We start from the raw sequence: 25,896 nt of genomic DNA, 5'->3' as shown, positions 1-25,896 counted from the left end.
AGCTGAGTGCTACTGCCCTTTTTCAGAAAGGGAAGAGATTTTTACCCTGGGATTAGTATCTCCAGGGTTCTTTCTTAGATGTTTGATTCTGAGGTTTGCCACCTCGTAGGCATATACAGTAGAATTACTTGGAGGACTCTTAGTGGTGTGGAATGACTTGGATGCCTCTAATCTCTTTGTCTTGGGCTTTATGTTTCATAATTTGCCTAGAGGTATGTCTTTACATTGGATAAGGCACTGAGGCCTAATGGTTAGTAGCCAAGCTTCCCTTTCACTGTGGTACCATGACTCCAAATCCATTATTCTTTCTAAGATTAGATGTCTGTATTTCATTGAGTGTACATATGTGCTTAGGCAAAGAGGAAATGGAATTATCACCTTTTTGTAGATGAAAGGATGGTTTATTTAGACCTGGAGAATCAACTAAAAAAAAGTAAAATAATAACTTTAGCAGAGCTGCAAAATACAAACTTAAAGCAACATAAATTATCTACATGGTATATATTACCAACAATAACCTTCAGGAAGAGCTAGAAAGAAAAATTCTACTTAAAATAACCACATATAGTATAAAATACTTTTAGCAGTCCACCCAACAAGAAACACATAAGAACTGTATCATTCAGTCTTTAAACATTTGTTAAGCCAAGCACTGTGCTGAGACGTGGAAATACAAAGTAAGGAGCCCCCAGACTAATGAAGGAGACAACATGCAAACAGTGGTATACAGACAAATTACATGCAAGATAAATTGAAATAATTAAGAGGGGAGGTACCACAGTTGAAAGAGAATCCAAGCTTTTAGCTGGAACTTAAAGGAAACTAGAGTAGCCAGGAGTTAGAGATGATGAAGGAGAATATCCATGCACAGAAGACATCCAGTGAAATGATGGAGATAGATTCAGAGAAACATGAGAATTCTTGTATGAACTGATGCAAAGTTAAATGAACATGGCCAAGGTGGGAATTTTTTTCCCCCTTAACTACAGGTGTTTATAATGACTTTTGTTTTTCCTTATGGGGAGAGTAAAGGAGGAGCTATGAGGAAGAGAATGTGGACTTGAAAATAAAACTGAATTTTAAAATAACTGCTTTAGTAATTGTTAAAAATAAAAGTAGGGGGCAGCTGGGTAGCTCAATGGAGTGAGAGTCAGGCCTAGAGACAGGAGGTCCTAGGTTCAAACCCGGCCTCAGACACTTCCCAGCTGTGTGACCCTGGGCAAGTCACTTGACCCCCATTGCCCACCCTTACTAATCTTCCACCTATGAGACAACACACCTAAGTACAAGGGCTTAAAAAAATAAATAAATAAAGTAGCATTAATTTTATTGCTCTATTAATGTTAAATCATCTCACAAATTGGTATGTGATTACTTTTCTAATATGGATAAAGTGGTAGTTTAAACTACAAATGTGGATTATAAGCCTGAAGTAAAGATTTTTTTAAAATTCAGAGAAGAAAAGCTACATTGTTGGCTATAGCCAGTGACTGAAAGTCAGGCATCTTGGCTCTTTTCCGAGCTCTGCCACTGACTCACAGTGTGTTTTTTGGCAAGTGTTGTAATTTCTCCTCTCTGAAACAAGTTCTTGTGTCTCAATTTTTCTGTTTGCAAAGTTAGGGTAATAATATTGTACTGACCTCACCAGAAGGGTTATGTAAAGGCTACCTACTTTGTAATTTTCCTAATGAAAGTTGCATGTGTGTTTTTATTTTTATACCCTGTATTTTTTATAAATTACTGCATTTCTAAATGTTCATTAGGTGAGTATACCAAGGCATTGATCAGTATTCCAAATGAAATTAGCTTGCTATTTCTTAATTCATAGTGACATCGAAGAACACACTTAAAAGATATGAACATTTATTCATTTCTTTTAGTGTCAGAAAAAAGAAGAATTCATCGAACGGATCCAAGGTTTAGATTTTGACACAAAAGCAACAATTGCCGCACACATTCAAGAGGTAATTGGCTTAGTATTATATTTCTTCATATGGTTTATTTTGTTGAATGACTGTCATTCATTTTTAACTTGTAGTTTATAAAATCTCCTTGATTTTTGGAATAAATCACTATGGAAGAGAAAGGGAAAGAATGTATACTTATGAAGACCATGGGAAAATAATTTCCTCACAGAAACATTGATCAGTACTGGAGCTCTTCTGATACTAAGAACCTCATGGCAATTGAAGGATAATTAATATATGTGGCATATGCTTTAATCATACTTGCTTCTTCAGGATTTTTTTCCCAATTGTATTTTTAATATCTAATTAACACTTTTATGATATATTTTAAATTTAAATATTTACCATGATTATTGAAAATGTTATATAAATCATAAAGTTGGAATAAGCAAGAAAACATAAAAAGGAAATATTTACCAATAGAACATATAGCTCTTGTACAATCTAATCTAATATTTACTTTTGATGATACTGTTATTTTTTAAACCCTTACTTTCTGTCTTAGTAAAGCAATTCTTAAAGTAGAAGGGCAAGGGCAAGGCAAACTGGATTAAGTGACTTGCCCAGTGTCACACAGCTATGATGTGTCCGAGGCCAGATTTGAACCTAAGTCCTTCCAACAACCCCAGGCCTGGTACTATATCTATTGAGCCACCTAGCTTTCTCGGTAATGCTGTTTTTTACAAGAGTTCTGGGTTCTGTGAATTATAACTAATGAAGAAAATTAACTATTAAAGAAATTGATCAGTATTATGAGAAGTGATCATTACATTAATACTTTAACATATCTACAGTAAAATAAAAAATTTAATATGTGTACAGTAAACTACTACAAACATAATAAGAGAGGAATATGGTGCAGTTAAGAATAGGTTGAATAGAATAATGAAACTTGCAAGATTTAAAAGAACAAAAAGTAATTTTCCCAGCACTTCCAAAATTGTGTTGTCATGAGAAAGAGTGAGGGTTACAGGTATACTTGCGAATAATTTACAAATACTTTAGGAAGTCAATTTCAATAAATTTATTATGTGCTTTTCTCTTTCATGTTGATTTATGTGATTTTAATAAAAATTATGATTTCTTTTTTTCTTAAATCTTCAAAATAATACAAACACTGCTGTTATTACTGATTATAACTTTGAATTATAGGCATTTTTCACTAATTTCCATTTTACCACCCAGCTTATTTAATAGTTTTCTTTCACAGTTTAATTTCTTGTTACCTTTATCCAGTAATTTAGTAATTTCCATTAATATCTAAATATATGAAAGTAACACCATAAACAATTTAGATGTAGTGCATCTTCTGTTTATATACATTCTACATAAGATGGCATTTGTTCACACAAACCTCTAATGACATTCAGTGCTTGCTGCTTCTTCTTTTTTTTTTTTTTTTTTAAACCTTTACCTTCTGTCTTAGATTTGATAATAAGGATCAGTTCTAGGGCAGTTGGTGTTAATTGACTTGCCCACAGACACACAGCTAGGGAATATCTGAGACCAAATTTGAACCCAGGACCTCCTATCTCCAAGCCTGGCTCCATAAGCCACCTACCTGCCCCCCAAATCCTCACTTTTAACTCAAATTTTTTAGGCTTTAAGCTGAATGGCTTTTCAACTATCAGGTATATCTTTTTATATTTGTTTTTACAAGTGAAGATACACACTTAGCAACCTCATTATATCAATGTTAAGACTGTAAATTCTTTTAACATAAAAATAGCATTCTAATAGCATTTATCTGATTGCCAACATATTATTTTCATCAGTGCTATTTTTTTTACTTTCGTGTATCTTATAATTTCAGCATAGTTAATGAGATCATTGATTTATTCCTTCAAGGAACCATTTTTCAACTGCTGTTTAAATTTTTTTTGCCATAATTTTATCTTAATTCCTGACTATTTTATATGATATGGCCATCTATATTTTTTATAATTTAAAATACACATTCAATCCTGACACTTAGCCTCATTATGAATAATTTGATCAGTGTTACTTGTTAAAGATGATGTGTGATTATTTTCCAAAAATACTGAAGTGTGTCCTAAAATTCTGAGATATCATCTTAAATCTACCATTGGTACTTAACAAGAAAATAGGTTACACAAATGTGCTCTGAACTTGAATCATTGTATTAAAGAGAAAACAGTTTTTCAAAGATGTTGTGAGTTCCTGGTCTACTACTTAATGATGACTAAGTATGAAAGCAACTACTAAATTTCTTATTCACAAGATAATATGCTGTATTTGTATATAAAATTGACAGTTAAAATAAGTATAAGTTTTCTAGAAAATGTAAACATCATGTATTCCTTTATGATGATGTTGCTCTATGAACAATGAAAAGAAAAGATGGAAAATTTGGCTGTTGTCAGGTCTTGGTGTTCTTCAATCTTTAATACCTTCTATTTTCATTCAGCGAAATGAAACCAATTGATGTTTTGGATTGATAAAACTTTCATTTCATTTAAAAAATGCAAGTGATGAGAAACAACACAGTGGAGTGGGTAGAGTGCTAGCCTCTGATTCAGAGAAATCGGGGGTTTTTGTGACCCTAATATACATGAAATGAATGAATTAATTTAAAAAAGCACTAAGTACTCCCCTATGTGCAAAGCATTTTACTAAGTGTGCTAGATTTGAATTCATAAATAGACAACAAGACAGCCTCTATTCTCAAGTTAGTGCCACTTTTAATTACTCATGTGGCTTTCTAGGACTCCAAGTTGCAGAGGGCAATGTACATTTCTAGGAGTTAATACATCAGGAATTCTCCTTACCAAGGATATCTCTTGATTCACAAAATATGTAATACATCAGCATTTTTTATTTCAATTTTAATATGATTCTTTAGGGTTCTTTATTTTCATCATAAAAGTCTAGCTTTTCAAAGGAAACTATCATTTATCATAAGAGATTTGCAACTTTTTAATTTTGAATTTCGTGTGATCACTTTAAACAGATTATTAATGTAATTTGTAAAATAAATTCTTAGAAATTTTTTTAAGACACATTCAAGTAAAATAATTTTTTATAGTGACCTTTCCATGCATGCATTTGAAATATATTCAGGTCCACAGATTTTCTGGGTTTATTTTTATTAGACTAATTGCTTGATAATTTAGTTAATAGTCTAGTAAAATTAAATTTATTCCTAGTATTAGCTATTTTGTTGTCAGTTGATACATGGAACATCACTCCAGATTTGAATTAAATAATTAAATTTGAAGTTTGTCTAATTTTTTCTATTCTTTATTTTTGATATTTATTGTTTAGTGCATCTATCCACTGTTTTCCTATTCAAGAGTTTAGCTTAAACGCTACATTTTAAGATTATTTTTTGCTTTGCAAAGGTAACGCATAATCAGGAAAATGTATTTGATCTGCAATGGATGGACGTGAATGATATTTCTCAGGAAGAACTTGAGCCACTGTTGAAAAATATGGCATCACATTTAAAAAGACTTATAGATGAGAGAGATGAACACACAGAGGTACTTATTTTATTTTTTTGTTGTTGTTGCTGTTTGTTAAATTTGCTTTTAACTCAAAGGTAAAACAGTTCTAGTAACTAAGTGGTTTTAAAAATTTCTCAAGAACTATGCTTAAAGTATTATATTTCCACTTTAATGTGGCACGCAGGAGCCATTCTAAAGCAATAGAGAGGTTATAAAGAAATTGTAAAATTGTAAAAAAAAATGTAGCTGTTAAATTTTCTTTTTAAAAAAATTCTTATTGTGCCTGTGTCGTTTTTAAAATCTTAACCTCACAGCTCTGGCTTAATACAGAAGTGTCAGACTGCAAATATAGTTGATGCAAGTGGAAAAAAATTGCATTAGCAGCATAAAGATGTGCCTAAGGTTAATTTTTTGGTTTTATTGCTGTATTTAAAAATGGAAAAATAAGGTCAAGGGGAATATCACGTGTTTTGGATAAAATGTCTGTGTAAGAAATTCTCAAATTCTAGCAATGAGTGAAATGTTGTACAGAAAAAAATTATTTGAGACTAACCTTCCAGCATGAGAGAAAATTTACTTAATTCTCTGTATATGCCATGTGAGGGCATTTGACTATTTTGAAGACTAAAAATATTCCTGGGATTGGTTAAAAAACCAAAACTTTCTAGCAACTGAACCAGACTACTTAGACTGGCATTGATTTGTATAATTGTTCTCATAATGTATAATTCTCAAAGTGGGGGTGGGGTAGGGTGGAGAACATAAATGGAAAATTCACATTGCTATTATTGAACATAATAAGTATGTCTCTTCTGGGCAAGTTTACTTTTAAAGGTTCTTTTCTGTTATTTGTAGGCACCAAAAGAAGTGATGGAATAAATGGTAATTTCAGAGCTAAGACCAAATTTGAAAAGTCAGTACAGTCAGAAGGACTAGGGGGAAGTCAGAGTCAGTGGGGAAATAAGCCTCAAAAATATGTTTTATAATTAATTTAATTCTTCCATTTGCTTTCAGTTTGAATTCATTTCCTAAATTAGGTATTTTTAAAATTATTTTCTCTCATGCTTTATTTTCTTGGCTGTCTATTTTTTCCAAGTCCTTCTGTCCTACACATTATTTTTGAAAAACAACATACTACATGAGTCTTATGCATGAATTATTTCTACTATAAGGCTTAAGTCATACTTTTGTTTCTCTTTGAGAAGTACACACGTGCAAGCTATTTTAGCTCAATCTTGTATGACTTATAATCAGATAGTTAAAATGGAATAATATATTATGTCAAGATGGGGGGAACGTTTGGGCTAAAGTAGTATACTTCAATATATCCAAATATGGAGTTACTATATTTCCTCTAAAATTCCTGTCCCTTCTCCTAACTTCCTTATTTCTATTAAATTTTTTCAGTCAACCAGGTTTACAACCTGAGAGTCATCTTTGATTCTTCTTTCTGCCATATTCAATCCATATTCCTTTAGTTGTAAAGTCTTGCCAGTTTTAACTCTACAACATCTTTCACATTCATCCCCCTCTCTCCATTCCCAAAATCTCTACCCTAATAAAATCAGTGAATCTTTAAGCAACTTTTTTTTAGGTATTATGCTAAGTGATAGGGAATATAAAGAAAGGCAAAAAGCTCTTGCTCTCAAGGGAATCATAGTCTGGAAAAGCAACATGAAAACTGCTATGTACTAAAATGATATATGTTAGACTACTGGAATATCCAATAATTATTCACCCAATTTTCAGTCTTCCTCATCACCAGTCTATCTCTCCCTCAGCTGCCATGTTGATATGCTTAGAACACACATTCCTTATTCAAAAATTCTCAGTGACTTCTAAAATAAACACAAAATCTCACTCTGGTATTTTAAATCCTCCATAATCACTTGACTTTTCAATCTTTTCTTATTACAACCTTTCACACATTCTCAGTTCTAGTTGAACTAGCTTACTAGTTATTTTTACATAACATTTCCTTGCCTCCCTCTATAACTTTACACAGATTACCCATGTTTATAATTAATGATTGAGTTAAAAATACAATTTTTAATGCCTACTTGCTAGTTTTAATGATTCAAATAAAATTGGAAAAGGCAATGTGGTAGAAGGCCAGCTTTCAAGTTAGAGTCTCTTTACTTGTCAGGCATTAGGAATACAAATAGAAACATGAAGATAGATTTTGACCTCAAGGAACTTATATTTCAATAAAGGGAAGAGCACATATAGAGATGGGATAGTTAAGGAAAGAAATTTTAGAATGTGTTCCCTTTTCACCTCTGCCTCTTGAAATCTCTTACTTCCTTACTAAGTATAGTTCAGGTGCCACAGTCTACAGATGGCCTTTTCTGATCTCTTCTCTCTCAATGTTAATATTCCCTACCTCTTAAAATTACCCGGTATTTTTTGGCACATGTTCTATAATTTCTCATAAAAATTATGATTTTTTAAAACTTATATACCTATACATCCCCTTCTAGACTACAAGCTATTTGAGGGTAGAGACTGTTTAATTTTTATCGTCAAGTCCCCAGCACATAGCACAAACCAGTGCAGGTAAAAGGTAAAAAGTAGGTACTTGATAAATACTTATTGAATTAAATCAAATACATTAGTTATATTTTGTGAGCTCATACATCAAATCTCAATGAAAATTAAAAGCTATTTTATGTATGTTATTTCTATGTGATTCTTGACATCAAATATATTTTTGTAATTTAAGAGATAGATGTGCTATCTTTGTCATTTTTTGTGTCATATTTGTCATATTTGTGTCATTGTTCAAAACCTGTTTCCATGTTATTCATATTTGCAACAGATTGATCTTTTAATGCCAAAAGCCCAATCATATCCCCATCAAATCATGTGATCAATCATATGTTTTTCTTCTGCATTTTTACTTCCACAGTTCTTTCTCTGGATATGGATTGCTGCTAGTAGAAAGGCTGCTTATATTCAATTGTGCCACAATGTATGTTCTGCGTATAATGTTCTCCTGGTTCTGCTGATTTCACTCCATTCATTTAGTTTCATGGAGGTCTTTCCAGTTCACATAGAAATCCTCTAGTTCATCATTCTTTTCAGCACAATAGTATGCCATCACCATCAGATACCACACTTTGTTCAGTCATTCCCCAATCAATGGACAGTCCCACATTTTCCAATTTTTTGCCACCATGAAGAGTGCAGCTATAAATATTTTTGTACAAGTATTTTTCCTTATTATCTGTTTGGGGTACAAACCCAGCAGTGGTATGGCTGAATCAAAGGGTAGGCATTCTTTTAAAGCCTGTTGTGCATAATTCCAAATTGCCCTCCAGAATGGATGGACCAATTTACAACTCTACCAGCAGTGCATTAGTGTTCCAATTTTGCCACGTTTTCTTTGCTGCTATATTGGCAATATATACAGCTGTCTATTGCTAGGTGTTGTTTTGATTTGCATTTTGCTAATTAGGAGGGATTTAGAACACTTTTTCCATGTGATTGATAATTTTGATTTCTTCACCCGAAAACTGCCTGTTTATATATCCCATGACCATTTATCAATTGGAGAATAACTTGATTTTTGTAAATTTGACTTATTTCCTTATATATTTGGGAAATAAAACCTTTGCCATAGGGTTTTGTTATAAAATTTTTTTCGCAGTTTGTAGATGTGCTATCTTGATCATATTCTCCAGTTTTAACTATTCCAAGCTGAGTCGTAACTAGTGTGATCCAATTTTCTTGAATTCTTTCTGAATTTGAATTCTCAACAAGTTAGGTAATGAATTAATTTTTTAAATTATATAGAGAATTTCAAAGTTGTAAAAGTATAAAATCTTAATTTTAAAGCATGTATTTGACATTAAAAATAATGCTTGCAGGGGGCAGCTGGGTAGCTCAGTGGATTGAGAGCCAGGCCTAGAGACGGGAGGTCCTAGGTTCAAATCCGGCCTCAGACACTTCCCAGCTGTGTGACCCTGGGCAAGTCACTTGACCCCCATTGCCTACCCTTACCACTCTTCCACCTATCAGTCAATACACAGAAGTTAAGGGTTTAAAATACAAAAAAAAAAAAAAATTAAATTAAAAAAAATAATGCTTGCTTTCTGTATTTGATCTTTTATCCATTTAAAATGATTATTCTTTCTTTAGTCTATAAAGTTTCACTCACTAGAAAGGATTTTTAGGTTTAAGTTCTTTTCTTTTTATTTTCCCATTATTCACTCTTGTCAGGTAAGTATATTTTAAATGTATATAAAAAGGTATTTTGTTATCTTTGAGTTTTAATTGGAATGGTACAAATATGATTTTTCAGCTGAATTCATTATTTCTTAAACTTTAAATTTAAATCAGTACATTCAAAAGATCTTAGATAAACTTTACTGTATTTTTCTTTGCAGTTATGGTTCCTTGACAATGTAGAATAGGTTTATCAAGGTCCAAATTTGTTCTCTGGGTTCAAGTAATAAAATACACTGTTCTTCAGCACCCAATGTATTGGATTAATTCTTTGGAGACTTTATTGGAATCTAGCAATTGTTTCCTTTATTTTGACATATCTTTCATGGTTATAAAACAGTTTAACATTTGAATACAAAAATAATCTAGTTACCACTGGAATAGCAATCATATTTTTACTTTTCAGATAGACAATGCATTTTCATACTAGAACATATAATGTTTGTGTGTAGCTAGAATTACTATGCTAAAGATTTCATTGCACCAATTAATGCTGCCTTTGAAGAGGCCTAGCCAAAAAACTGAATGGCCTTTGAGAGCACATTCAACCTTTCTTATTTTATAATTTTTGAAAATATGAGGCTTTGCCCCTGAGATGTAAGAGAATGTCACAAATTTTCTTTAGTACATTATAAACTTGGGAATTAATTTAATTAGATTTATACCTGTAATAGATAATTAAATTCCACTTAAACAGGAAGCTGTTGAGAGCCTGTTTTGAACTTGACTAATTTGGTACATTCTATCATATTACTTTTTCCATTATAGATGGTATGTTTTGAATTGGGGTCCTAACAATATACTAAAAGCTATTACATAGATCTCCAAGAAAAGACATTCTCTCTTCTATTCTAGATGTTTGTTTAGTTTTGGCTAAGGCTGATGAATACGGATCAGGAGTGGAGAATTCACTTCCCTTTAATACTAGAAACATTTGATAAATATAAGCTTATATTCAAGGTATAATTCTACATACTGGTTATACAAAAACAAAGACAAAATAGTACATTGCCCACAAGGAACTTAGATTCTGGGGTGTGTGTGTGTGTGTGTAGACTGAAGAATATATAACATAAACAGACAGGTGAAGACAGAGTAATTTGAGAAGAGAGCATTAACAACTGGGATAACCTGGAAAGTCACCATAGACAAAGTTGCACCCAAAGCTGAGCCTTGAAGAAGTGAAGACTTCTTTGAGGTGGCAGTGAGCAGAAGATTCTACAGGTATAGAGGTAGTCCGAGTAGCCCTAAGGTAGACTGTGGAACTTAGGGGGTGGTTAGTATACCAGTTTGGTTTGGACTTAGGGCTTATGAAGGGGATGTTAAACTGAGATTAGTCTGGAAGAAGGAACTAGACTGGGTGGCTTTAGGTGCCAAACTTGGAAGTTTGTATTTATTTGATTTTTTGAGACAAGAGAGGGCCACTGAAGTTTCTTCAGCAAGAAAATCACATAGACTGGTGACTCCTTCTTCACCTCCAGCTCCTTTTGAGATTTCACTTTATTCCCACCTTTTATAGGAGTCCTTTCCTCTCCCTATGCTAGGACCTTCCTTCTGAAATTATTTTCCTCTTCCATCATATATCTCTTGTGTATATGTAGTTTTGGGTGTGGTTTCTCCTAAATTAGAATATGAGCTCCTTGAGAACAGGGACCATGATTTTGCCTCTCTTTATCCCAAGGACTTAGCACAGTTCCTGCAATATATAGGAAGTGCTTAACAAATACATGTTAATTGACTCAGTTAGAAGAAATTGGAAGTAGGGGGGACTGTTAGAAGGTTTATGTAATAGTCTAGGCAAGAAGTAATGAACTGACCTAGGGAAGGGGTTTTATGGATGGAGAAAAATGGAATGATTGTGAGAGTTGAGGATTGGATGCAAGAAATATTATGGAGGTAGAAGTGATATGAATTGGCAGCTGACTAGAGAAGGGGTATGAGGGAAAGGGGAGAGTCAGGGTTGCATCTGAAGTTAACTCAGATAGCTTATGAAAAATTGGGAGCCTGGTGGTTTTCTCAGCAAAAACAAGGAAATGTGGAGGAGAGGTGGGTTTAGAAAGAAAAATGGATTTAGGAGGAAAACTGATGAGTTTCATCATCAGCCATCAAAACCAACCAACCAACCAACATTGAACAAGGTTATGTTTGATATTTGTAGGTACTCTAGGTAGAAACTTATAGAAAATAGCTGATGATATAAATATGCTGGTACCATATACAGGAAGGAGAGTCCATGCCTAGGTTCTCTAGTCTGTTAACCATCTTTCCACCTTCTCCAGTGTTCTCCACTGTTGCACTTAACTAAAATCATAATATATATTGCATGATGCCCCTTTCCCATGTAGCTACAGGCATCTTTTGTAGCTCAGCCTTCTAGGTGTTGGTCAATCCATCATCAGTTGTGTTCTTTCATGTTCATCACTATTCTAGGCTCTACAAAACACACAAAGTTGAAAGATGTTTTCTTTTAGAAAGTTTTATGTTTTTATTAGGAATATAATTCTAATAAATGAAGTAGTAGGCAACGTATAAATTGAAAATTGTGTAATATAAAGAATAGCGGGAAATCAGCAAAACCTTCTTGGTCAGTGGAAACGATTATTTGGGAATAGAAGAATGGTTGCTTTTATAGGTAGTGGAAAGAGCTTTGGACTTAGAGTCAGAGGACCTGGTTATAAATTTTGACTATGACAACTATACAGTCTTGAGTAAGTCATTCAGCTTTTCTGGATCTCAGTTATCTTACTGAGGAAATTAGTAGGTTGAACTAGATGAACTTTAAATTTCCTTCAAGTTCTAAATCTATGATGCTATGATCCTTGATAAGTATAGAAGGCATTTGAAGTGGTACATCAGGCAAACTAGAGGGTGAAATGGATAAAGAGGTAGACTCTGAACCAGGAAGACAGCCTGAATTTGAAAACTGCCTCAGACATTCACTGGGGATTATTTTTTTCAAATGCTTGTTATCTCAGACACTTACTATGTGATCATGAGCTAGATAGATACTCTCTCAGCCTCAATTTCTTCATCTGTAAAATGGAAGATACTAGTACCACTTACATCATGTGGTTATTGTGAAGATAGATAAATACATTTAGGTAACATTAACCTGGAAAAGGGCAGTTGGAATAGAGAGAAAGAGACAATAAATAATAAACTATTAAATGTTTGGTATGGGTCAAACACTGTGCTAAGTGGGAAGGATACAAATACAAGAAAACAAGACGGTCTGACCCCAAGAAGCTAACATTTCTTATTAAAGAAGACAACACATAAAAGGGAGTTGGTAAGCAAAGAAAGGAAGTGGGGAGTGGGAATATATAAGGTTTTGAAATGGCCAGAAAGCAGCATGGAGGAATGGTTCTGGCAAGGCAAAAGTTTATCCATTAGAATTCAGCATTATTTCAGGTATATATTCCAAGGTTCTGGTGGTCAGGGATAAGGATGAAAACAATGGCCAGATTAGAGGTAGCATGGTTTGGAAATTGTGACTGGAAAATGGATTGGTATCACACAATTACAGAATTTAGTAGGGACCTCAGATGCCACCTACAACCTACCATCTCTCAAAGCAGCCCATTAACTAACACTTTTAGATAGCTCTAATTATTAGGAAGCTTTTCCTGACATTAAGTCTAAATGTGCTTCTTTGCAACTTCCTCTCAATGCCCCTGGCTCTGCTCCCTTCAATTGGCAGTTAACCAAACTAAAATTGATAGTCTTGGACTGCATCATTTATAGAAGTAAAAAAGTCCTCCTTTGACTCTCTTAAGCTCAAGTAAGCAAACATTAAATGCCTTGTATGTGCAAGACATTGTTTATGTAAGGATACAAAGACTGGAATGAGTCATTCCTTGTCTTGTCTGGTGCCTGTTCTTTTGGGAAGAAATTCAGACTTATCCAGAAAATGGGCTACAAAGGCTAGGAATCTAAGTACCAATAACTCTTTGGAGATAATAGATTATGACATAAATGATAGGATGCAGAATTTTTGAAAAATTTGTTTTTTAAAGCCAGGTAACAAATTATTGTGCCTGTGTTTTTTAATTGATCTCTATGTTTAAATAATTGGCACAAAGTTTTTACTTAAAAAATAGAAATCAGTACTCTTATCAGCCATCCAAACACCATAATTCTTATTAAATGTTTCTGAAGAAAGAAAATAGTCTTAGCTTCAATAATTAATTAATTTATGAGAAGTGGCTAAGTGGTACAATAAATAGAATACTATACTTGAAATTAGGAATATCTGGGTTCAAATCCTTCCTCAGGCACTTTATAAGTGTAACCCTGATCAAGCCACTTAATACTAATATTACATAATCCTAATCGCATCCAAATTCTCTCATTTTATAGAATATGAAACTGTATCATAGAGATAAAGATTTGCCCTAGGTTATTCAACAAATGTGACAGTGCAAGGCAAAATTAGAGAATTTAGTAATCTTAAGAGATTCTGCTAATATAATTCTCTTTTACAAATGTGGAAATTGAGGGGCAGGAAAGTAAAATGATTTTCTATAGAACGTCATTTGGCTTAGTATAGGGCAAAATTGGGACTTGAATCTAGGTCTTCTGATCCGGTACCTAGTCTACTATGCCATTTTCCAGGTTTCTCTTAATCCTGAAATCTTAATGATTCTACTTTTATTATTTGATTATTTTCTGTAAGGTTTTTTTTCCTTTGTTTTGTTTTTTTACTATGCCATGTTGCCTCATGTGTTTACTGAGGATTATGGAATGGATTTAGAACTGAAAGGTATCTTAAGAGTTAGTTCACACTCCAATTCTTTCCCTTTCCTCTCTCCATGTTATAAATAAGGAAACTGAAAACCAAAGAAGTGAATTGCCCCAGGTCGCACTGGTACTAAGTGACCAAGTGGGATTATAGCTGAGTTTTTCTGACCACAGGTCCAGTTTTTGTTTTGTTTTTGTACTGTATCACACATTGCTTTCCTGCTGTAATCTCCTCTACTCTTCTTCTTCCTGGTAGAATATAAGCTGCTTGAGGGCACAATCTGATTTTCATTTTGTTACTGTATCCTGGGGCCTTAGTGTTGTGAAGGGTTAAATTATAGGGGACAGGAGTTTGATCAAAAGCCAGTGTGCAGTTTATTAAACACAAAACTCTTCATTATTAGAAAATACAGATAGGAAATAGGAAGGAGGAAAGTGAAAGTAATCTTACAATATATTATAACTATACCCACAATCCCAACTCCTAACTAAATTTTTCTAGAAAACTCTACATCTGTCTGCCTGAGAGGGCAGTATCTTTTTTTTTTTTTTTAAATAAACCCCTACCTTCTGTCTTGGAGCCAATACACAGTATTGCCCAGGGTCACACAGCTGGGAAGTGTCTGAGGTCAAATCTGAACCTAGGACATCCTGTCTCTAGGTCTGGCTCTCAATCCACTGAGCTACCCAGCTGCCCCCAGAGCAGTATCTTCTGCTAGACTGAAACCCTCACCTACTCTACTACTCTCTCTGTCTGATAATATAACCAATATCTATCTATCTACCTTATCTACCCAAGTTATCAATGATCAATAAGGCTATTAAGGCCTTACTCTGTTTCTCTGTCAGATCAGCGAGAATACTAGCAATACACCCTCTTCCCAGGAGACCCAGAGACAAAAAGCCCTTTCCAATGGTCTGCAACTTATAAACTATACTCAGCCACACTCTTTCTAACTGTCACCAACTGCCAAGTGGCACAGCAGGGGGTCTCTAACTGAAAAGTATTGCTCCTTTTCCTCTTAAATATAAAAAAGGAGAAATTAATAAACACTCTTTAACAGTACAGTGCAAAGAACTGATAAAACTGAAACAAACAGATGAGAAAGGTATAGAGTAATCTAGCAGATCAGAGGAATGAAAGAGCATTTCAGTCAGTAAGCATTTAAAAAATATCATTTACTAGGAAATGTGCTAGGTGTCAGGATTACCAAGAAAAAAACAATGAGACTACTCCTGCCTTCAAGCAGCTTTTATTTGAGGAAGTAGCATCTAAATATGTGTGTATACCAGATTTTTTGAGAGGTAGTTACTTAACAAACTTGAAAAGCAATTACTGAGTTCCTGCTATGTAAAAGATACTCTTAGGTACTGGAGATACAAAGAAAAAGGAAACCATTCCTTTCCTACATTCTTTCAGGGGAGCTAATGTGTACTTATGCAATATAAATATAAGAGAATTTTGGGAGGAAGCAACTCCTCCCAACTATTTGGGGATCAGGAAAAACTTCAATGCTTAAGGTATGATAGAAACTAGAGATTCTAAGAAATTTCTCCAAAATGTTGAAATATGATCTGGGTTTTGGTGGATAGGCAAAATTTTAGTAGATAGAGTCCGGGAACATAGGGTAGACATTGCAATTCAAGTGAAAACCATGTGCAGAGGTACTGAGACAAAGCACTTTGGTATATGTAGGGTATAGCTAATTATCTTAATTTGACTAGAATGTGGTAAATGCTTTCGTAAAGATAATATATTATACATTTTATCTATTTAATTTTTATTTCATCACAGTGTTTTTACATCTATCACTTCATTTTTTATCCTCACAAAAATTATTGGATGAAACCTAAACTCTAGGATGAAATATAAAACCCTTTGTTTGGCTGCTAAGTACTATAGCGAATGTTGCTACTCTTGAGTTAAGAAATTCTGAGTTCAAATCCTGCTTCAGACTCTTACTAGCTATGTGGCCCCGGACAAGTAATTTAATCTCTTTCAGCCCCAGTTAATAGCACCTACTTCCCATGGTTATTGTGAATATAAAACGAGATAATATTTGTCAGCCTTAAAGTATTATAGAAATGCTAAAAGATGATGATAATGATGATCTGTTTGAAGTATTCACAAGCTGCTGCCTTTTTATATCTTTTTTTTTTTAACCTTTTTATGTTCTTCTCCTTTTTCTACATTCAGGATACTACATCTCTCCTGCCTGGTATCTCTTGCCTGGAATGCTTTCCCTCCTCAACTCCATCTTTTAGTTTACTTGACTTTTCTTTAAAACTCAGATTTTATCTTTAGAGTTGGGTTGTTTTTTTCCAGTCACCCCAGTGGCTAGTGCCTTCCCCATGGAGATTGCTTTGCATCTGCTTATGTATTTTATTATGTATTTTGTATTTACTGAATTATTTTCATTTCGTCTGTCTCAAAAGAATGTTAGGACAAGAATTGCTCTGCTTTTCTTTGGATCCTCATTTCTTAGCATAGTACCTACTACTAATGTTATCTCAAACCAATAGTATATAGTGAGTACTTAATAAAAGCTATTATTGATTGATTGAATCAAAAGAGTTCATTGACTTGTCCAAAATTATGCCAGGTGAGTTTTTGGCAGAGCTTGCAAAAAGTTCTTTCCCTTAAATAACTTCTACTTGTAATGACTTTTGGAACCCTTTGAACTCTAAATGCATATGATTAGGGCCTGGTGATTTGAACTTACTTTTTTTTTTTAAGTAATCTATTTTTCCCTCACTTAACACTTTTCCTTCTTAGTTGCTGTAATAATTGAATAACCCCTGGGGGGCAGCTGGGTAGCTCAGTGGATTGAGAGCCAGGCCTAGAGACGGGAGGTCCTAGGTTCAAATCCGGCCTCAGACACTTCCCAGCTGTGTGACCCTGGGCAAGTCACTTGACCCCCATTGCCTACCCTTACCACTCTTCCACCTATAAGTCAATACACAGAAGTTAAGGGTTTAAAATTAAAAAAAAAAAAAAATAATAATAATTGAATAACCCCGAATCTAAAGTCACATTACTTAAGTAGTATCATATTAATGGCTAATATTTCATATATTTTCAATAGAAAAATGATTATTAAATGGGGAAATTAAGATGTTATTCAATTATCTATTCTTTTTTATTTATTCTAGAAATTCTTGGCTTACAGATGGCCTTTGTTTTCAATTCTCTGATGTTATAAATCCCCAAAATGATCATGTCTTTTTCATTTAATTTTTTAGACCATTATAGAACTCTCTGAGGAGCGGGATGGTATTCATTTTCTACCTCATGCCTCATCAGCACAGTCACCTTGCAGCTCTCCAGGCATGAAGCGGACTGAAAGTAGACAACATTTATCAGTAGAACTGGCAGATGCTAAGGCAAAGATAAGAAGGCTCAGGCAGGAGTTGTAAGTTCATATTGATTTTAAGTGATCTTTTCCTTGGCCTGGAAATTCTTAGGTTTATGGAATTTGATCAGTTATCTTATAGTTTAAAATCACAAAATCAGCATGATATTAGTTTTATTTGCATTAATATTACAAAAATTGAATTCTGTATATGGGTATGTATGACTTATTAAATAAGAAGTGTATTTGTCATGAAAAGGGTTCTGAATTGGAGTTGGGAGTTTAAAGCTTTTGACATTAATTAGTTGGTAAACATGGACAAATCACTTACTCTTTTTAATTAAACCTCAGTTTATCTGTATGATGATGCTAATGATACCCATAGTACTTTGCTCCTTGGCTTTGTATGAGGGTCAAATAATTTATATAAAGCACTTTGAAAAACCCGAAGTGTTACATAATTGCCAGCTGTTCTATAATTGTTTGAATCTTAATTCAAACTAGTAATATGATTACTAAGAAATGAAGAAGGCAAAAATTCTGAGTCTGAATACTTGAAATATGTTAAATCTTTAGAGTATAAACTCGAACAGTGCATATGCTGTGGAGATTTATGTTTAAAGAACACACAAACATATTATGCATTATAAGAGGGATCACAAATGGAAAAAGACCCTTTTTCTACCTCAGCTCTCTTCATTTTATAGTTGTTTCTTTATCACTTATAATTTATGTTGGAAGGACTTCATTTTAAATTTATAACCCAGTCTAGGGATTATCTTAATGTATCTAAAACTGACTGAATTAAGTATTTTGTAGAATCATGCAGAGAAAATGAAATTCTATAATGGGCTATAGGAAAATTAGAAAACAGAAGGCTGCAGCTTTCGTTTGTGGATATCTGCATTATTACGCGTCTTTTGAATTGGACACGCCCAGGATATTCTACAAACAGCTGTGCTGGGAAAATTGTGAAAAGATTGCAGTTATTAGTTTGACTGGCAGTTAATAGATAGCCTAAACATTGAACACTGCTATGTCCTGTATAATTTAGTAGAGTCCTCTCGAGTCTTGAGATAAAGCATGCAATTAAGATTGTAATGATGACTATGAATAGTTTAACATTTTGCACCACATTCAAATTTAATTTGTAAGTAAATTTTACTTGACCATAGGGGTGTGTTAAAATCCTAGAGAATTTTGTGCAGTTTGATTAAATTAAAATTGTTAAAATGTTTTATATTTTTTATGTCTTTTGAGTGAGTTTTGTTGAGCATAAAAAAAATCATCGATGTAGGTTACTTAAAGAGCAAGTTAGTCACTAGTATCCTGCTTTCTTGTGAAATTCCTTTTACACATTTATTTATCATAATCTCTTATAGCACACAGTCTTTGTGGGATATTTTCAGAAAAAGAAACAGACTCAGTATAAAATCGATTTGTAATGATAGAGAAGATCAAATAGTCATAGTAGTCTTATGCCTAATGGAAATGGCACACTTGAACATTTCTATATTTACATTATAAAATAATCAGTAAATTGCTCACAATATGTAAATATAACATGGATGACATGGGTTCAAATCTTGCCTCAGATACTTCTAGTTGTGTGACCCTGGGCAAGGCACCTAACCCCCATTACATACCCATACCACTCTTCTGCTTTAGAACAAATACATAGTTTTGATTCTAAGATTGAAGTTAAAAGCTTTTTTTGGTGGGGGGTATATATAAATATGTATTATATATAACATGAATAATCTACATGCTTAGTATGTAGTTCATTGCCTGATCTTTAAGTATATAATAGATTAAGGCCCAATGAACATTTTAGATAGTAAAGAAATAAATTTGTCACTCCTTAGAAGACATAAACTAAAGCCAACTCCCCTTTTCTCAGGCATTTGTACTATATTTTGAGGATCAATGACGTTGAAAATAGGAGAAATGGAATTTCAAAAATGATAGCTATTTTACTTTTTTTATTTGCAAATCTATTGCTCCTGTAGTAGTGACTTTTGACTATTGTCTTTTAGTTTAATTTCAGTACTAAAATAATCAGGTGCCTTTAGAGAACAAATGAAGTTGCCATAGATTTCCTACCCTGCTCTTTACAGTTTTTATTTCTCTCTTCTTTAGATGACTTGTGTTTGTTGTTCATGTATACTTTGTATCTACCAAGTAAACTATAAGATTACTGAGGGCAGAAATGTTTTGTTTTTGTCTTTGTATCTCCAGTATCTAGCATTGCCTTTTACAATAAATATTTGTTGAATTGAATAGTTTTTTTCCCCTCAATTTAAGGGAGGAAAAGACTGAACAATTGTTAGACTCTAAACAAGAACTTGAACAGATGGAGACAGAACTAAAGAGACTTCAACAAGAGGTTTGTTCCTGGAAATTAAAGTTGGAAACCCAATTAATTATAAACTTGATTTTGCTACTGATAATACAATTCAATCTTCGTATCATTAATTATTAACATTCTCTTTTGTTTGCTTAATTTTTCATATAAGTAATTCTCTCAATACTAGCTTGTTTGGTTTTTTTTACTTCTCATTAGTAATAGAATATTAGGCATTCTACTCTGTTCAGGATTGGTAATTTTAAAGGTATAAGTATATCTTTCATCTATCCAACTATGCTTTATTAGACTACATTTATTCATGGCTTACCAAAAAATGTATCATCTGGTGGCTATCCTTATTGTCATGAAACTCTCCACCTTTAGCCAGGTTCTTCCTCACATAGTAAGCATAGTTATTTGTTTGCCCTTCAACAAATCCTTTTCATCTTGGTAAAACCTGAAAAAACTTATTTCTGTTGCCATAGTCTTTGAGACCTCAGGTCACCTCCATGAGGCACTGAAATAGGTCTTGAGAACTTTTGTATAAGTCAGTTTTTGGTTGACAAAATAGGAAATCCCTGAAATTCTAAACTGTTTTTCCATCAAATGATGGTATTCATGTTATAAAGTTATCCATATTGGACATATCTTTTAAAGTCATCAAATTCTTAGGAGGGGAAGACTGCATCTTTTTATTCCTAAAATATTTTTGGTTTTTGTAAAATCATTCATAAATCTCACAATTCTGTTTGTCCTTAATGTAATTTAGAACTGTTTTCTGTGTAAAACCTTAGAGCATTTTCTTTGCCATATTTCCTTTTAAATGCTTTAAATTTTCCTTTTAGTGAAAAAAATCTCTAACTTTGCAGTTAGCTTATTCTTTGGTCTCAAGTTGTTTATTCTCACTTATTTTCAACTACAGTGCAATATTTTTCTTTTTGATTATGTGTACAACATAAGGACCAAGGGCACTTGAGTACTATGGTACTCACACATCTCACCTATTGCACAGCCCCAGCAACATAGCCTTTTGAATGGTAGACATTGTCATTAGTCGTTCATGGTGCTACTAATTATACTGTCACTACTATTTCACTACCATAAAGTGGCTACCATTCCAATTTATAATCTCTTATAGTATCATACCATTATGATTATATATTAATATACACATAGATTTGTGTATGTATAACATGAGAAGCAATGTGGTGTAGTGGATATATAACAGTCCTTGGAGTCAGAAAGACTTAGGTTTAAGTTCCATACTTATCCCATCTGAAGCATCCTGGTGGTATGACCTGAGAAAAACATTTAATCTCTTAGTGTTCTAGACAGGTTTCTAAGGCTTAAAGTTTCAGAGAAGATCATGACTTATATTGTTAAAATTTCCTCATTTATCTATATTAGTGTGACATTATAGGGCAAGTTACTCTCTAATCCCTGAATAAGAAGTTACTCACAAAAATGGCAATACTCAACACTTTTAAATTGATCTTATATAAAAATAATTAAATCTTACTATATAGACACATTCTTGTACAGAGCTTTGTGGATGTATATATGTATAACTATGTCATTTCTAATATATAACTATGACTTCATTAGTATTTGGGATTTCCAACTGAAGAAACTCATTTATCTTTCTCTCTCATATATAGACAGTATTTATCAAAGACAGGAATTGAATCCAGGTCTTCATAACTCCAAAGCCTTCTATCTCCTATGCCACATTTCTTCATTTTAGGTTGATATGATGCAGTCAATATTTCCTGTTGAAATGGTTTCAAATTTATTTTATAATTGAATATTCATAAAAAATAAATCATGATTAATTTTTGCTATTTATTTTCCTTGCCTTAACTGTGATTCTGGAAATACAAAATGAAAAAATTCTAACTTTGTATAGTACATATTTTGTTTATTAGAATATGAACTTGCTTTCGGATGCTCGCTCCGCCAGAGTATACCGAGATGAATTGGATGCACTTCGGGAAAAAGCAATCAGAGTTGACAAGCTTGAAAGCAAAGTCAGCAGATATAAAGAGAGGCTACATGATATTGAATTTTATAAAGCAAGAGTTGAGGTATGCTACATTATTCTTAAGCTGATCATGGTACTTTTTCCTTTCACAATTTTGTAATATTTGAACTAATACTACAATTTTTCTCAATAAATACATAAATTTCAATAACTACAATAGGTGTTGGAATCATACTAAATAGATAAATATTTTATCATAATTTACTGCCTTTGATAACAGAACAGAACCTGTTAGAGTGGCAATATTATTTTAGGATATAGTGATGGAATATGACCTCCTCGTACCTCTCATTATTGGTTTTTGGTGACCCTTTGGCATCATTTGCCATTGCTGCTTTCCTGTCTTAGACTAGTGATCATAATATTCTCCCCATACTACTCACAAAAGCATTTACCATATTACTAAGCATGTCTTCCATTTGAAAACAAAAGAATATCCTTAGTTATAATTACACTTATAATTATTTAACTTAAATTTTCTTGTTAAAGTCTATAGTTAAAAAAACTTAGAAATTTCTTTGTTATTCTCTGACATTTAAATCTTTTAAAAAGAATCAGATTTTCCCCAAAGAGATCATAGATAAACAGACTTGTACGAAAATATTTATAGCTGCGCTTTTTGTGGTGGCAACAAACTGGAAAAGGAGGGTATATCCTTCAATTGGGGAATGGCTGAACAAACTGTGGCATATGCGGGTGATGGAATACTATTGTGCTAAAAGGAATAATAAACCGGAGGAGTTCCAGGCGAACTGGAGAGACCTCCAGGAACTGATGCAGAGCGAAAGGAGCAGAGCCAGAAGAACTTTGTACACAGAGACTGATATACTGTGGTAAAATCAAATGTAATGGGCTTCTGTACCAGCAGCAATGCAATGACCCAGGACACCTCTGAGGGATTTATGGTAAAGATGCTACCTACATTCAGAGGAAGAACTGCAGGAGAGGAAACATATAAGAAAAGCAACTGCTTGAATGCATGGGTCGGGGGTGGACATGATTGGGGATGTGGACTCGAAACTACCACACCAATGCAACCACCAACAATTTGGAAATAGGTCTTGATCAAGGACACATGACAAAACCAGTGGAAAAGTGCGTCGGCCATGGGTGGGGGGATTGCGGGGGGTGAAGGGGAAAGTAGGAGCATGAATCATGTAACCATGTTAAAAATGATTATTAATAAATGTTTAAATTAAAAAAAAAGAATCAGATTTAAATCAACGTCCAATCCAAGTAGTATATTTTATAAATTTTATTAATAATCACTTAAAGTAAAGGGGAAAAAAGGTAATTATCTAAGACCACACATGAGTAGATTCTTCTGTCACTCACCTCACACCACTGCCATCAAATGGGATCACAGGAAGAGAGAACAACAGACAGGGTTACAGGTTATATCGTTCCTATGACAGCATATAACGTGAGGAGGAAAATGAAATGCTAGGAATAGTAGTTCTAGGGTTCATATTTTAATTTCACAATCCCCCCCTGTGATTCCCATGGGTAATGAGCATATAGAAATCTCCCAGTTTTACATGCCTAGTTTCCTCATGGAATCAGTACACATAACTAACGCAGGGTCCTCTGGAAATTAATCTCTCCAGAAACCAGGAAAGGAGTCAACTTTTCACTCATCCACATTGTAGTCCAAAGGGGAAGATACAAGAGCAGTCTTACCAAATGCTAGAATCCCAGATCCACGCTAAAGGTCCTCCACCAGCTTCCAGAGCCTTGAAAGAGCTCGAAGACCTCATGACAGGAAGTTTTGGCCACTTCTTTGTGTCGTTTCCTGTTCCTTCCTTCACGTTAGGGGACCAATTGTAGTCTATAAGTTTGCTTACAACTACCCAGGACGTGGTTAGTCATTTCTGGAGGTGCAAATCCCTCCAGTAAATAGCTTGTAGACCTCCCCTACTTTAGGGTTAAGTAGGGGTATATTAGATTTTGTTGATTAAATTTAAAAGTATGCAAGGGGAGAATTAATCCCATCTTCTCATTACCATTTAGCTTGACCTAAGTTTGACCTAAGTTTTCACCAAGCTTAACAACATTAGAGCTTCATGACCAATAGAAATTTAGTAGGATTGATTGGATGGATGGTATACATAACTGTTTGGCAGAAGATACATAGTTTTAAAAATATTCTTTTTATACCCTTTAATTTCTAAAATTCCTTTCTGGATGAAAAGTAGACATCTGCCCAAAATTTTTACTGTCCTTGAATAACTCTCTCCTCTTAAATAATTGTATCCAACTGAAATTCAGTAGGTTAAAGGAATTATTATTTTCTATTTAGGATTACTCTAGGATTTGGCAAAGTTCTGCTTTGAAATATACCTGTATAGATACTGTTACGTATTTATATTCTTAAAGGAAAGATCTATTGATGTCTCTCTTCTGCTCAAGAAGCTTGAAAGTTAACCATTTCTTCTAGAAATAAATATATATACATTCTGCTACTTGGTATTTAAAAGCTTTCACAAACTGACACCAACCTATCTTTACAGACTTATTTTACATTATTCCTTTTTATCTACTTATTGTTCCATCCAGACTGACCTGTTTACTGTTCCCTATAAACTACAGTTCTCATCCCCCTGCATGCCCTTGCAATAAGTTGCTCCCATGCCTCTTGGAATTCCTGGCTCTCTTCAGAACTCAGTTTAAATTCCATTTCTATAAGAGGCCTTTCCTTATTCCCGTTGTGGCATCTGTTTTCACTGTGACATTATTTTGTATTTATTTAAATGTTCTTATTATAGTCTACTCTTCTCCAGTAGAGGGTAACCTTACATTCTAACAGAGCATGGAATGTTATTTTTTTGCCTTAGTATCCCTAGTCTCTAGCATCTTGCCTCATATAATTAGCACTTATTAAATATGCACTGAATTTAATCAAACCTAGTTTATAGGACTATTTCAAGGAAAGTACTTTGTAAGGTATAAAGTTTTATTTAAATATGAGATATTAACGTTAATGATGCCTTTTAAGTCTCCTGACAATATTTGATCTTGAGTCATGAATTCTTTTTACTTTGCTCTTTTTTCTCTTTTGTCATTTTATAATTTTTTATTCCCACTGCCTTTTGTATTTTTCTGTCATTTTATTCATTAATAAATAGGATGGCTACTCTTTCAGACTGTAAAGTTACAGGAGCAGCCAGAGCTCAGTAGATAGAGAGCCAGGCCTAGAGGCAGGAAGTCCTGAGTTCAAATGAGGCCTCAGACACTTCCTATTTATGTGATCCTGGGCAAGTCACTTAACTCTAGTTGCCTAGCCCATCAAGGTCTTTTGCCTTGGAATTGACTGAAGGCAAGAGTTTTTTTTTTTTTTTAAAGGAATAAGTTACAGATGAATTACTGTTCTGCATTATTAGAGAGATTTTCTACACTGATCCATTCCCTACCTCCACTTCTAATGGTGTACTAAAAATGAACTACTGTACTAGTACTTTAGGGCATTTTGGGTTGAGTCTTGGGTCTACCAGTACTAATTCTGTGCCCTTAATCAAGTTACCTAATTCTGTTTGCTCATGTTAAAGTGAGCTGATCTTGATGACCCCAAAGATACTTTGTGACTAAAATTCTGTGCTCATATGCAACTGAAAACAGATCTGCCTTCTACATAAAAATAACTTCCTTTTTTAAAATATGCTTTGCAATTTTTTTTCCCCTTCTGGTAATATTCTACTTTAAGTCATATTTAACCAAATTTAGTGAAGTTGGGGAAGGGAAATGCAGTTAATTTAGG

General features: G+C 33.6%; 1 protein-coding gene across 1 annotated transcript in view; it reads left to right on the top strand.

Annotated features, from left to right (window-relative positions):
• Positions 1-25,896, top strand: part of CCDC88A (coiled-coil domain containing 88A) — a 164,472-nt gene that overhangs the window by 67,894 nt on the left and 70,682 nt on the right. Inside the window, exons 6-10 of the mRNA XM_044663347.1 lie at positions 1,881-1,964; positions 5,330-5,470; positions 17,645-17,814; positions 20,059-20,140; positions 22,027-22,185. Of these exons, the coding sequence (XP_044519282.1) occupies positions 1,881-1,964; positions 5,330-5,470; positions 17,645-17,814; positions 20,059-20,140; positions 22,027-22,185 (636 nt within the window). The remainder of the gene's footprint in view (positions 1-1,880; positions 1,965-5,329; positions 5,471-17,644; positions 17,815-20,058; positions 20,141-22,026; positions 22,186-25,896) is intronic.

Source organism: Gracilinanus agilis, chromosome 2, assembly GCF_016433145.1.
Source record: "Gracilinanus agilis isolate LMUSP501 chromosome 2, AgileGrace, whole genome shotgun sequence".
Lineage (NCBI taxonomy): Eukaryota > Metazoa > Chordata > Mammalia > Didelphimorphia > Didelphidae > Gracilinanus > Gracilinanus agilis.
Note: the sequence above shows the minus strand (reverse complement) of the source record. Positions and strands in the feature narration are given on the sequence as shown.